Source organism: Pogona vitticeps, chromosome 2, assembly GCF_051106095.1.
Source record: "Pogona vitticeps strain Pit_001003342236 chromosome 2, PviZW2.1, whole genome shotgun sequence".
Classification (NCBI taxonomy): domain Eukaryota; kingdom Metazoa; phylum Chordata; class Lepidosauria; order Squamata; family Agamidae; genus Pogona; species Pogona vitticeps.
In genome coordinates this window covers 94,569,464-94,582,506 of record NC_135784.1, presented here as the reverse complement: position 1 = coordinate 94,582,506, position 13,043 = coordinate 94,569,464, and the positions used below count along the sequence as shown (strand labels likewise).

The window sequence follows — 13,043 nt, the reverse complement described above, 5'->3', positions numbered from 1 at the left end:
GAGACTGCTTCAGAGCGCCCCCCTCTTTCTCTGCCTCTCTGTGCGTGTTTGTGTATGTGTGTGTGTGTTTCTATAGGAGGGGGTGAACAACTAGGCTGGGAAAGCAAACTATAGTCTCTGCCCATGGCCATTGGTCCTTAGGGCCTCTGGACTGTGCGGCAGCTGGCCCCTTGAATGGTATGAACAAGATTCAGTCTGTGATGAGGACTGGGTTTGGGGGGGAGCGCGGGATGGACAGGGCAGCTGCAAATCTCACTCTTTCGTTTCCCTCACAGGGAAACTGAATTTTGGGTTGAAGCTACTCTAGACTCACCTAGGCTAAGGGGTCGGGAAGGCTATTACATTTATTCTCATATGTGAGACCCTGCCCCCATCTCTTTGGCTCCTTCTCCTGTCTTGCCCTGATTTTCTTTTGCCACTTTAGTGAGTTTTGTAAAGTTCGGAAAACAGTCTTTGTTCTGAAAGTTAAAGGAGCCCAGTAAGCCATTCAGCTAAAGACGCTGCCCACCTGCCCGCTTGGCTCTCCCCGCCCCCCCCCCCCAGTAATAGCTAGATGTTGTCCAGGCCCTGCTGTGCTCCAAGGCAAAACAGGCCCATTGCATTGATACATATAAAGCTGTAATAAAAGAGTGAGGGGCTTTGGAGCATGTGCAAAGTTATTTTTTCCTACTACTTCAAATGCTGTAGTACTTACATGTCTGTTCAAGACATGTCCTGCTCAAGAACCTATAGATAAAAGTCCCTTGGTGCAATTGAGTGATGTATTGGGGAGGGTAGTTCCTGCTTAATGATCCTGTGGACCAGCACACTTCCCTAACAAATTGTTTATTTTGCCTTCCAGAACTGTGCTTTGGATTAGAGACCCAAGGGATCGCCATGCCTCCATATGCGCTGAGAGATGACTTGGAAGCCCACAGTAGCTGAAGGTCAACCCTGATGAGCCAGTGAGGATGGAAAGCTGTTGGTGTTTTTACCTTGGAAAGGAACTCTGAATGGATTTGCCATGGTGACATGAAAAAAGGGCCAGGATGGGTGATGGACTCTCGTGGAGGCTCTCCCACCTTTGTGCTGCCTCTTGGTGATACACTCCTGAGCTTTTCCTGAGTCAGGATCTGGAGGGTGGGAGGGAGGGAGGGGGTGGGGTGGGGGAAGCAACTTGAACACTCTCTTCCAAAGCAAGGATGACTTTGGTCAGGCTCCGGAGGGGTTTCCGGCAGGTGTCTCCTCAGGTGGTGCTTTTCTTGCTGTTTGCCTTCTGCCTGCTCAGTGTTTTTGTCTCAGCCTATTATTTATATGGGTGGAAGAGGGGACTGGAGCCTTCTGGGGACATCCCCAGCCCTGACTGTGATGAACCGAAGGTTGCCCCATCACGTATCCTTCCACTGAAGCCTGTCAAAGTGGTGGATTCTTCTCGCACAGACCCTCTGGTTCTTGTGTTTGTGGAAAGCCTTTACTCTCAGCTGGGCCAAGAGATTGTGGCCATCTTGGAATCCAGTCGTTTCAAATATCTGACTGAAATTGCTCCAGGGAAAGGGGACATGCCCACGTTGACGGACAAGGACCGGGGTCGCTTTGCACTGATCATCTATGAGAACATCCTGAAGTATGTGAACTTGGATGCCTGGAACCGCGAGCTCTTGGACAAGTACTGCGTAGAGTACGGCGTAGGAATCATTGGCTTTTTCAAGGTATTATTTTTGATCTGGAGGTGGCGTCTGTGAGAGGAGATAGAAGGGTGGTGGAGCTTACTTCAGGAGGGCAGAGTTTGTGCAGCTGTGTGCTTGTCTTCTCTGCAGCACTTCATTATCTACCCACTTGTAGGGGGAGAAAGCTGCTGTAAGATCTGGGTATGGCTTCACTTTGTTCTGGGTCACAAAATGGTGACATGGCCAGTCCGGTATAATTTGGGGATGTGATCTGTCATCCGTGGCCCTCTTTCTTTCCTTCACTCTCAGAGCCGGAGAATCTAGGAACATTTCTCTGAGCAAGATTTTAATGGAGTGGTTAAAGAAAGTTTTGCTATAAGCCTCCCTCAGAACTTAAAAAAAAGTTACCTATCTGGACTGTAGCTCTCAGAATCTGGCCATGCTTATTATGGGTATTCTGGGAATTCTACTACAAAAATGCAACTTTTCTCACTCTAGGCTTCCCCTTTTTCCTTCTGCACTTAATCCTGCAACCGCGCTGTAAAAGTTCAGCTGACCTTGTTTCCCCAAGATTCATTCTACTCCTTGAATGTCTTCTGTCTGCTTTGATTCATTTTGTTGTTTGGGAGGAAAGTGGTCATGTTACAATGAAAAAGGTACGGTAGGAAGGTGCGCTTAGCCAACTGAATGTTCGAAGAGTCAGGAGCGCAAGGAAGAGCTGCAGCCTGCAAAATGTCAGCCTTTCTTGGACACCCTCTCATAGTTGCTACTTGCTACTGAATGGCTTGATGTCTTGCCAGCATCAAGCCCGATAAGTAAGAGCGCTGTGCTTTTCAAGTGATGCCAACAGTGGATTTACAAATCCACATCCTTTGAGCTGGACATAGGCTGTTGTAGCTGTGCTGATGACAGGACAGAGAGAGCAATAATGGCTCTGTGGGGGAATGGGGGGGAAGAAGGAGTATAAGAGGAGATTGGTAGATATCATGGTCACTGCTTGAGCACTAAGACTTGACAAGGTTAACCTGTCATAGATTCTTGCTTTCCCTTGGTGGGTCTTGGGGATTGAGCTTCAGAAGAAGCAAACAGGAAAGATTCAGCGTATTTGTTTTTTTTAAATTTCCTGCTTCACCCAGGTTGTGGCAGTCACCACAGGTCTGTTGCATTTCTGTGTTTGAAAGAAGAAGCAAAGAAAAGAAAAGGTTAAAAAGCCTAGGGTAGAAAGGAAATTGAGTTTTTTTGTCCTGGAACCTAGAGCTACCCTTTAGCTTTTTGATGGACACTTCAGCACAAATCTTCCATCCTGATTTCTGTTGCTTTTTTGGTTCGTGCCTTATAAAGCTTATGGTGTAATAAATAGATTAAGATTCCAAAATGTCGGTGGAAAATATCTTTCTTGCTCCCTATCAGTCTGGATTTCAGTCTATTTCTGTAGTTAAATCTTAAGAAGAAACAGTGATTGGGTGTTTGCACTGTGCGTTAATTCCCTTCCAGATATACAGTTGGATACCATTCTGTTTTTGCAAAGTTTCTCTGTTCATTGATCTCTCCTGTTGGAAACTTCATTGGCACATCATGCATACTGTTGTGTGTCTAAAAAAATTTTTTTTTAATGTGTGGCGTCTTGCATTTAGGTAAATGGGGGAGGCAGAAGGTGTGTAAGAATCACTTTTAGAAACCAGGATTCAGAGTTTATGATGAGAAGAGTCTGGTACCTGTGTAAATGAACCTGACCACAAAAGCTGCTGATCTGAACAATTCTGTGTGATGGTTTTTGAAAGGGAGTCTCACTGAGGGGTGCTGCTAGGTCATAGAATTCATCCTGGCTGGACACATGAATGTGAAGACTTTAATAGAACAATTCCCCTCGATGTGAATAATGGTTTCTTTTCTCTTGTCAAAATTCTTGCACTCCCATGCTCCCGGTTCTGTAGTATTTCCCTTAAGAGCCATCTGTATCCATCTGATTTAAGCAAACACCATTTGACACCCACTTATGAGCCCATGAGACACAGGGTGTTTTTGCAGCTGTGTATGCCACCTCCCAAGTTCTATTTGGCTTAGCTCTTTTTGCGGGTGGAGATTGGAAGTGAGAAGAAAGCATATGGAAGGAACGGAAGAAAGTCTGGATCTGATTTCAAGTCTCAGTAACTCAAGTCTCTTAAGCGACTTCATTTAATCTCTCATCTAACTGGAGAGACTGGACTGGAACGCTATCATTTCTTATCTTTGGCTGTGATGGCTGCAGCTGATTGGAGCTGCATTCCAAAATGACTGTTGGAAGGTCGTTAAGCTGCCCATCCCAACATAGAATTGGTATCTTTTCTTTTGTGCTCCTTATAATATTTGAGACTCTCAGGTTCAGCAGTACAAATTGAAAAAGTGTTCTTTATAGGTGGTCAAATAGAGGTCAGAATTAAATGTGCCAAGGTTATCCGCAGAAAGTTTTGTGTATGGCTCACAGTGGACTCTGATGAAGTGGCTTCCATATCCTTCTCATGTGTCAGAACAGACTAGACCTTTGGCCTTTGAAAAGAACTCAACTGGAGAACTGTGCACATGATATAAGCTGACTGGGGACCTCCAAACAGAGAAATAGTAACAGTACGCATCTCCTAGTTCAAAGTCAAGGTCTTCAGTTTGAGATGAGAGAGCAACCAGTCAAATACTGGCTTACTTTTAGCTCTAGATACTCTGCGTCATGACTTGTACTCCTGAGATTATCCTTGTTTCAGTGACCTAGACTTGTAAGCAAACCTTATTCTTCTGTGGGTGCTTAACTACAGAGGTATTTTTTGAACACAAGAGTATTATCGACTGAATCCAGCTGCTAGTTCCTTTGTAAGCAGAACCATTTAATAAACAGGATCTACTCAGTTGTTGGCTTTCTATTTATCAATTGATTGAATAGCTTTCTACTGTCACTGAAAAAAGCAATTCTGTTTAGTCTCCTTCTGTCTCGATTCATTCATTCATTCATTCATTCATTCATTCATTCATTCATTCATTCATTCATTCATTCATTCATTCATTCATTCATTCATTCATTCATTCAGTAAGTAAGTAAGTAAGTAAGTAAGTAAGTAAGTAATTGTCATTTATAGGTCTCAGAGAGGAGACTCAGGACAGCTCACAATGTTAAAGCAACTAAAGTTAAAAGCACAATATATTGCAGATTAAAAAGCAATTAAACATGGAAAAATTTAAAATCTATTAATTTTTAAAACTTAAAAACAAACATAGGAAATCAAGAAACAAAAAAACTCCAGCATCGAGTGACTCAATCATAGTTACTGAAAGTTACTAAAAACCTGCCTGAAGAGGAGCCTCGTGGCCTGAGTTTGATCTGGGCCTCAGGTAGCTGGCTTGAGGCTGACTCAGCCTTCTATCCTTCTGGGCTTGGTTAAAAATGTGTAGCCCTTACAAATAATTAATTTGTAAACCACCCAGAGAACTTTAAGCACTATAGGTTAGTATATAAGCAGCATGCTTTGCTTTGCTTTGCTTTGTGGGTGTTCAACTTATGGCGGAATGACAAAAGGGAGGGAGCCAACCTAATCTCCAAAGAAGATCACTCCTGGGAACAGCCACAGAGAAAGCTCTCTCATGTCCCCTTGAAACACACTTGGAAAAGAAGAGCTCCTCTGAAGACCCTAAAGGCCAGGAAAGCTCATATGGGGAGTGGCAGGCTTTGTCCTTCTTTCCCCCTTATCCTTGCTACTTGCCAAATTTGTCTGAAGCTGTCACATAGCTCATGTGATCTCTCTTTACAGGCCAATGAAAACAGCTTGCTGAGTGCTCAGCTGAAGGGCTTCCCACTTTTTCTCCACTCCAACCTTGCTCTGAAGGACTGCAGCATCAATCCCAAATCACCACTTCTGTACATTACACGGCCCAGTGAGGTAGAAAAGGGACTGCTTCCTGGAGAGGATTGGACCGTCTTTCAGTCAAACCATTCCACCTATGAACCGGTCCTTCTGGCCAAAACCAAATCTGCAGAATCCATCCCACATATGAGCATTGATGCAGCTCTCCATACTACTGTGGTACAGGACTTGGGTCTCCATGATGGCATCCAGAGGGTCCTTTTTGGCAACAACCTCAACTTTTGGCTGCACAAGCTGGTCTTTGTGGATGCTGTTTCTTTCCTCACTGGCAAAAGACTTTCTCTGCCCCTTGATCGCTACATTTTGGTAGACATTGATGATATCTTTGTTGGCAAGGAAGGAACACGGATGAAGGTGGACGATGTCAAGGTAATTCTGCCTGTATCCAGTATTGCATGCTTGGTTTGTGAAAGATGTAGGGCCTGCTGATTTGTAGATCCATTTCTGTGTGCTGAAGCAGAGGTGGGGAATCTTTGGCTCTTTAGATATTTGGATGTTGACTGCCAGGAGTATCAGCCAGCAAGGGCATTGCCAAGGGATTGTGAGAGCTGTAGTCAAAGGGTTCTGATGTCCCCAGCCCTTGGGACTACTACCTACTATAGAGATAAGGGTGTCTGAGTTTGGCTTTAGAACAAATGTGTGGATAGGTGCATAGGTAGTCAACAAGCCAGGGTGTATAAATATCAATGTTTTTTTTTTTTTAAATTAAATTAATTTAAATCATTTTTTTAAAAATCATTTTTAAAATTTAAATAATTGGAATGAAGGATTTTTTTAATTTAAAGTGATTTGATTTAAATCAAATCCACCCTGCAACAAAGTTGACTACCTAGGTTCTAATTTCGAAATCTACAAAATTCAGATTGTTCAGAAGCACCGTATTCCATCTGAGTCGAAAGGCTTGTTTTGAGAAGCAGCTTTGGGCCAGCCGTATGACAATGCAGCCACCATCTCTTGTTCATTCTGCCTATATTATGTGATCCCCTTTTCCAAAAGGCAGAACTGTCCACAGAAGTCTGACTCTGGCCCAACTAGAGTTTGGAAATGTTATCCTTTTGGGGACGATGACTCCCAGAATCCCTCTAATACCATGGCCATTGGGGCACAACTATAGATTTTGGGTGATGACTTCCAAAACCATCAGTTGGGCTCAAAAAACTTGTTGTTTCAAACAACTCCCTATATCAACATGGCCATTCCAAGCTGTGGACACAAAGCTGAATAACGCTGTCCTTTGAATTCCATAAGTATTAAGCAACACAACCCAAACTAGGCATATCCTTCAGATCCTCTTTAGATGTCATGCTAATAATCCCTGAACTGGAAGGACAGAGCTCCTCCCCATGCCAGCAAAGATAGTCATGGATCCCTACTCTACACAGCAGCTGCCCATTTTGCTGCTCCTTCTGATCACTGTAAGTGCCAGTTTCCAAAGAGGAGGAGTTGCAGCAGTGGCTCTTCTTATCAGTCAAATCATGACTTTTCCTCCTTTCTCAGAGATGAAACAGACACACGTACACACCGCTATCAGTGCAAGGAAGCATTAGTGCCTTTTTCCTAAAGCCTGGATCTTTGCTTGTGTGTTTTTGCATTTGTGCACTGCAGCGGCTAGCAGGTACACAAGGAAGCTGCACTTACTGCGATTTGCATTTTCTAAGTTATATCTTACCACCTCTCCAACTGTAGAGAGTACGGTTAACTAAAAGACTGCTGTGCTAATGGACACATTCTTGGGACTCATACCTCACGTCTGCTGATACAAGTATGTCCCTGAAGATAGTTTGGATGGTTCACATGAGGCAAAAAAAGCAATTTCACCAAATTACCCTTTGATAGCTAAATACCAGTTAGTTAAGTGTGCAGGGAGCACAGTTTCAAATATTCATCAGCCACATCCACAACCTAAGCAACTGCTATCCTGGGAGAGCCAAGACTTTGTTTGAAGAGCAGCCGCTTCTTGAATTTTTCATCACTGCGCATCTAGTAAACTGAACTGGCTATCTAGAGTGTTCAGTAACCATTTCCACCTTTGGTAAGAGAGCAGAGTAATAAACCTTTGCTTTTTTCCGCTTTACAATTATTCTGTGAGAAGCAGAACAGAGACACGCAGGTGCCCAAGTAAGCCAGTGTGAGATTTGCTGCATATTGTGTGGTTTGCTTGTTTAAGAAGGTATCCAAGATTTAATCTGTTAATTTGTCTGAGAGAAACAGAATGAACTTTGAGCATATGGTTAACTGTTTTCTCTGGCATTCTCAAAATCAAAGGGTAAACCTTAAAGTGTAGATTAAAATTAAGATTATGACCTTTTTTCACCATTTATGTCCAACAACTCATTCCTATGTAGTTCAAAGCTCATCTTCTTTCCAGAGCAATTAAAACTTGTCCAGGTCCACAGCCCCAAACAGATATATTTTGAATTATTCGTTTTCATTGTCTCTCCCAAAACATAAGCCTAGATTAGGATGTTCTGCAAATGTGGCTCCTTTCTGGCAACACAAAAGGCCTGGTATGCTAGAATAGAGTTGCAAGAATTTGACAAAGGGATCTCATCAGCAAGTGATAGTCAACATCCATTTAATATGGACTATGTATTTCCTAAAGTGTGCTCTGAACCACAAGAGTAATGAAGTTCAAGGAACTACTTCACAGGTGATGGGCTGCCAAGCTTTTATTGTGGACATGCTACCATTTAAAATGTTCTTTTCTTCCCACCTTATAGGCTCTGTTCGATACCCAGAATGAACTACGGACCCATATCCCAAATTTCACTTTCAATCTGGGTTATTCAGGAAAGTTCTTCCACACAGGTAAGAACCAAGAAGTATAATATGAGTAGTTTGTGTTACCTTCCTTGGGCCTTAGTGTCTTTCATTTTCTGTTGAGTGCTTGATTTATTTGATATAACTTGAAAATATGCAGGAGTCAACAGAATACTAAGTTGTGATGGTAGTGATAGCAAGGCCACAGCCATCCTTCCAGACAGAATGAGGCAACCGCTTCAGGTGGCAGATACTGGGGGGGTTGCCCCAACAACCATTCATCTTGAGCCTCTTGGCCAATCTTGAAGGGCAATCTTGAAGGACAGGGTTGCATGTGTCACACTGCCTGCCCTGTGCCCCCTACACTAGCCTAATGCCCTCAATTGTGGTGAGGAATGGAGCTAGCATTGTAGAAGAACAATTTAGCTGCCAGTTTGCTAAAACATATTGGCTTTTCCCTCAAAGACTAGATTGTCTTTGGCCAGCCTTGGGATGGTTTGGATACAAGTTATCAAAGAAGTATTTTGTTCACACATACATACACCATTTGTTTCTGCCCTTGAAAGACTGAGCCTTCTTGGTTTGGTCCCTGGTGCCACGGGAAGTTGAACACTGTTCAGTGTTCCATCTGGCAAACAGTTTGGGTGGTGTGAACCTATGAGGAGTAGTCTTTTTTCGTAACTTCAGCTTTTATGAACGATGATAATTGGTTTGGACCTGGCAGGTACTGATGCGGAAGACGAGGGAGATGACTTGCTACTATCGTATGTCAAGGAGTTTTGGTGGTTCCCTCACATGTGGAGTCACATGCAGCCTCACCTCTTCCATAACCAGTCTGTGCTGGCTGACCAGATGGCTATGAACAAGAAATTTGCTATTGTGAGTATGATGCTATCTTGGTGGCAGGATGGGGTAAAGGAAAGGCTGTGTATCATAGGGGAAGAAAGTGATGATTGTTTGGTTGTTGTAGGTTTTTCGGGCTATTTGGCCATGTTCTGAAGGTTTTTCTTCCTAACATTTCACCAGTCTCTGTGGCCGGCATCTTCAGCAGACAGGAATTAGAACCAGAACACATTCAGAGTTCTAACTCCTGTTGCCTGAAGATGCCGGCCACAGACTGGTGAAATGTTAGGAAGAAAAACTTCCGGAATACGGCCAAACAGTCCAAAAAACCTACAACAACCATCAGATCCTGGCCATGAAAGCCGTCGAGAATACATTGATTATTCTTTATTTGCTTTCCAAAATGAAGGGCAACAAGCTTGTCATTACAAAATGGGAAAAAGAATACCAAAGATCACCAGAACTCTGTTACAGTAAATTCAGTCATCATAGCAAGAAACTGTGTCCTCCTGAAATCTTTCTGTGACTGCTGCAACAGTTTGAGTAATCTTTATGTAATACTTTTCCAACTGCCATTTACACAAAGAGCAGGATGTATTGGTGTATGGGGGAGAGAGAAAGAGAGAGAGAGAGAATATTTTAATATCCTAGTCTCCTGTAGATATTAAAGAATTAGTTTCTTATCCTGTCATCTTGTCAAACTGAGTCCTTACATCTTTCCCAACACTATAACAAATTAGGCTTCCATGAGGAATATGTGGGTGGATCCACAACTATGTCCTTAACCCCTCACCGTTGAACTCTGGTGTTGCTTTTGGAGCTCAGCTCTTAAGTCTGAATCTCCACCCTTTTCCATCTATTCTTGAAAAGAGCTAATTGTTTTTGTGACCCCTACCAACAATAAAATACTTACTCTTTGGTCCTATTGAATAGTCTTCACTGTTTGTTCATACAAGTTTCTCTTGTATACCTAAAACTCTACCCTGACCTTTTAATATTGAATGCTGTGGCACACAAAGATTACTTTTTCCAGCCTTGTGTGTTTTCAGAAGCTTAGACTGTTCATTTCTATTGACAGGTCAAGCATATAAGTATCCTCTTTTGTCATATTAGTGCATCCACATGTGACTGCTCAGCTCCATACTACTACCTTTCAAGGATGACAGGAGGTTTTATTTCTAGTTGTTCTTGTTTTTCCTCAAATTTCTGTTCATGCACTAAAGTCTTATTTGAGCAGTTCTTGAAAGTTCCTTAATCTAACACTGTCCTGCAGTGTTGTTCTGAACCAGGTCCTTTCTTGTTCACATACAGTGCATTTCTAATACAGTCAGCCTTTTAATTCCAGTGCCCTGGTCAGATAGTTCTCAGCATCTTTCAGGAGAGTTTCAGGAGAGTTCTTATTGGACCTTCCTATCAGATAGATGCTGCCAGGAAACTAGATCCCCACCATATCATATCATATCATATCATATCATATCATAGCATAGCATAGCATAGCATAGCATAGCATAGCATAGCATAGCGTAGCATAGCATAGCATAGCATATATATGATATATATATGCGCAGAGGAGTTCTGTAAAACAGGGGTCCCTAAACCCTGGTCTGTGGCCTGGTGCCGGTCCATGGCCATGGCAGGACTGGGCCGCGGGGACAGATCTCCCCCCGCACACACTCCCCCCAGGCACCTCACCCGCATGCACGGCCTGCCACCTGCACGCATGGGTGCCTTACCCATCCCGAGCATGCCCCACCCCTTTGTGCATGCGCATGAGCACACTCCACACATGTGCACGAGTGCACTCCGCTTCTCCGTGCAAGCGTATGAGCTTGCTCCACCCGCCCATGAGCATGTGGGGTGCCCCCCGCTACCGGAGCCCCCCAACCAGTCTGTGACTCAGAAAAGGTTGGGGACCACTGCTGTAAAAGATTAGCACTCAGAAAATTTGAACATGAAATTTCTTTCTTTCTTTCTTTCTTTCTTTCTTTCTTTCTTTCTTTCTTTCTTTCTTTCTTTCTTTATATATATATATATATATATATATATATATATATATATATATATATATATATATATATATATATATATATATATATATATATATATATATATATATATATATATATATATATATATATATATTTCTTTATTATATATATATATCCCGCCTATCTAGTCAATTAAGACCACTCTAGGCGGCTAGACCACTCTTTTAACTGAAAAGAATAGGAAGAGCCCACTTAGCCTCACTCACTGCTTTTTTTCTCTTCTTCATAGAGAAGGGAAAGTACAGTGGTGCCTCACAAGATGAATTTAATTTATTCCGTGGTTAATGTTGTCTTGCAAAAAATTCATCTTGCGAAATGCGTTTTCCCATAGGAATGCATTGAAATCTAATTAGTGCGTTCCTATGGGCAAAAAAAGTCAGAACAGAGTCAAATTTGGTTTAAGGTAAAGGTTTCCCTTGACAGTTTTTGTCCAGTCTTCCGTGGTCACATGACTAGTGTGACTTACACACAGAACACTGTTACCTTCCACCGAGGTGGTCCCTATTTATCTACTCGCATTTGCATGCTTTCGAACCGCTAGGTTGGCGGGAGCTGGGACAAGCGACGGGAGCTCACTCCGTCGCATGGATTCGATCTTAGGACTGCTTGGTCTTCTGACTCTGCAGCACAGGCTTCTGCGGTTTAGCCCACAGCGCCACCAAACAAAGGGTTTATTAAGTGCTCTTTAAAGCCGTACATATTGTGCAGATGAGTTCAAAAATGTCAATCAAAAAACTTTAACTTTTTAAACATCATAGAAAACATTTAAGAATCAGCAAACATGAGGCAGGAACAAACAATGGAAAACATTCCTCTTGTGAAGCAAGGCCATAGGAACATTCGTCTTGCGAGTCATCAACCCCATTGCCAAAAACTCTTGCGAGTTTTTTGTCCTGTGACGCATTTGTCTTGCGAGGCACCACTGTAGTTTACTTCGAGTGCTGGTAGCTGATGCCCTTTTTGGTTTGTGGGGCAGCCAGTGATGGATGAAACTGGGAGGACATCCTGTTGTTACCTGTTGCTGCTTTCCTTTTTCCCCTTGTTGCCATGGAAAACTGACACAGATCATGAAGCTAGGAGCTCCACCGGTTTGCATAGACTGCTACCAGTGATTTGGAGTGCAGAGGCACAAAACCAGCAGTACCATCATGTAAAGAGATGCATCCAGTTGTCATTGGAACTGCTGGGTAGCTCAGTGGTTTAGGTCTCTGGCTGCAGAGCCAGCGACTGGGAGTTCAGTTCCCCACTTGGGCCTCCTTGACTAGGCTTGGACTCTATGATCCGTAAGGTCCTTTCCAGCTGTGCAATTCTAAAATAACAACAGAACAGCAACAACAACGGCAGCTACTACTGTATTACTGCTACTTCTCGTTATAACTCCACTGTTTAACCCTGACTATAGCAATGTTGTAAGCCGCCCAGAGACCTTTGGGTAGAGTGGGCAGCATATAAGTTAAACAAACAAACAAACAAACAAACAAACAAACAAACAAACAAACAAACAAGTAAATAAGTAAATAAGTAAATAAGTAAATAAGTAAATAAGTAAATAAATAAATATTTTCTTTCCTCTTAGGAACATGGCATCCCTACAGACATGGGATATGCAGTGGCACCTCATCATTCAGGGGTGTATCCAGTCCACGTGCAGTTGTATGAGGCCTGGAAACAGGTGTGGGGGATCAAAGTCACAAGTACAGAAGAGTATCCTCACCTCAAACCAGCCCGCTACAGGCGAGGCTTCATCCACAATGGAATCATGGTAAGGAAAAAAGGGCATTGGCCTGTTAATTGTTCTTTTATGTCCCCAGTGGTATTCTGGTCAAACTCAGATGGGGGTGTTTCTCCAATATTATTGT

General features: G+C 42.9%; 1 protein-coding gene across 1 annotated transcript in view; it reads left to right on the top strand.

Moving 5' to 3' along the window:
* Window positions 1–841: 841 nt before the first annotated feature.
* Window positions 842–13,043, top strand: part of NDST1 (N-deacetylase and N-sulfotransferase 1) — a 36,591-nt gene continuing 24,389 nt past the window's right edge. Inside the window, exons 1-5 of the mRNA XM_020806794.3 lie at window positions 842–1,688; window positions 5,420–5,902; window positions 8,254–8,341; window positions 9,018–9,172; window positions 12,761–12,946. Coding sequence (XP_020662453.3) covers window positions 1,182–1,688; window positions 5,420–5,902; window positions 8,254–8,341; window positions 9,018–9,172; window positions 12,761–12,946 — 1,419 coding nt within the window. The 5' untranslated portion in view covers window positions 842–1,181. The remainder of the gene's footprint in view (window positions 1,689–5,419; window positions 5,903–8,253; window positions 8,342–9,017; window positions 9,173–12,760; window positions 12,947–13,043) is intronic.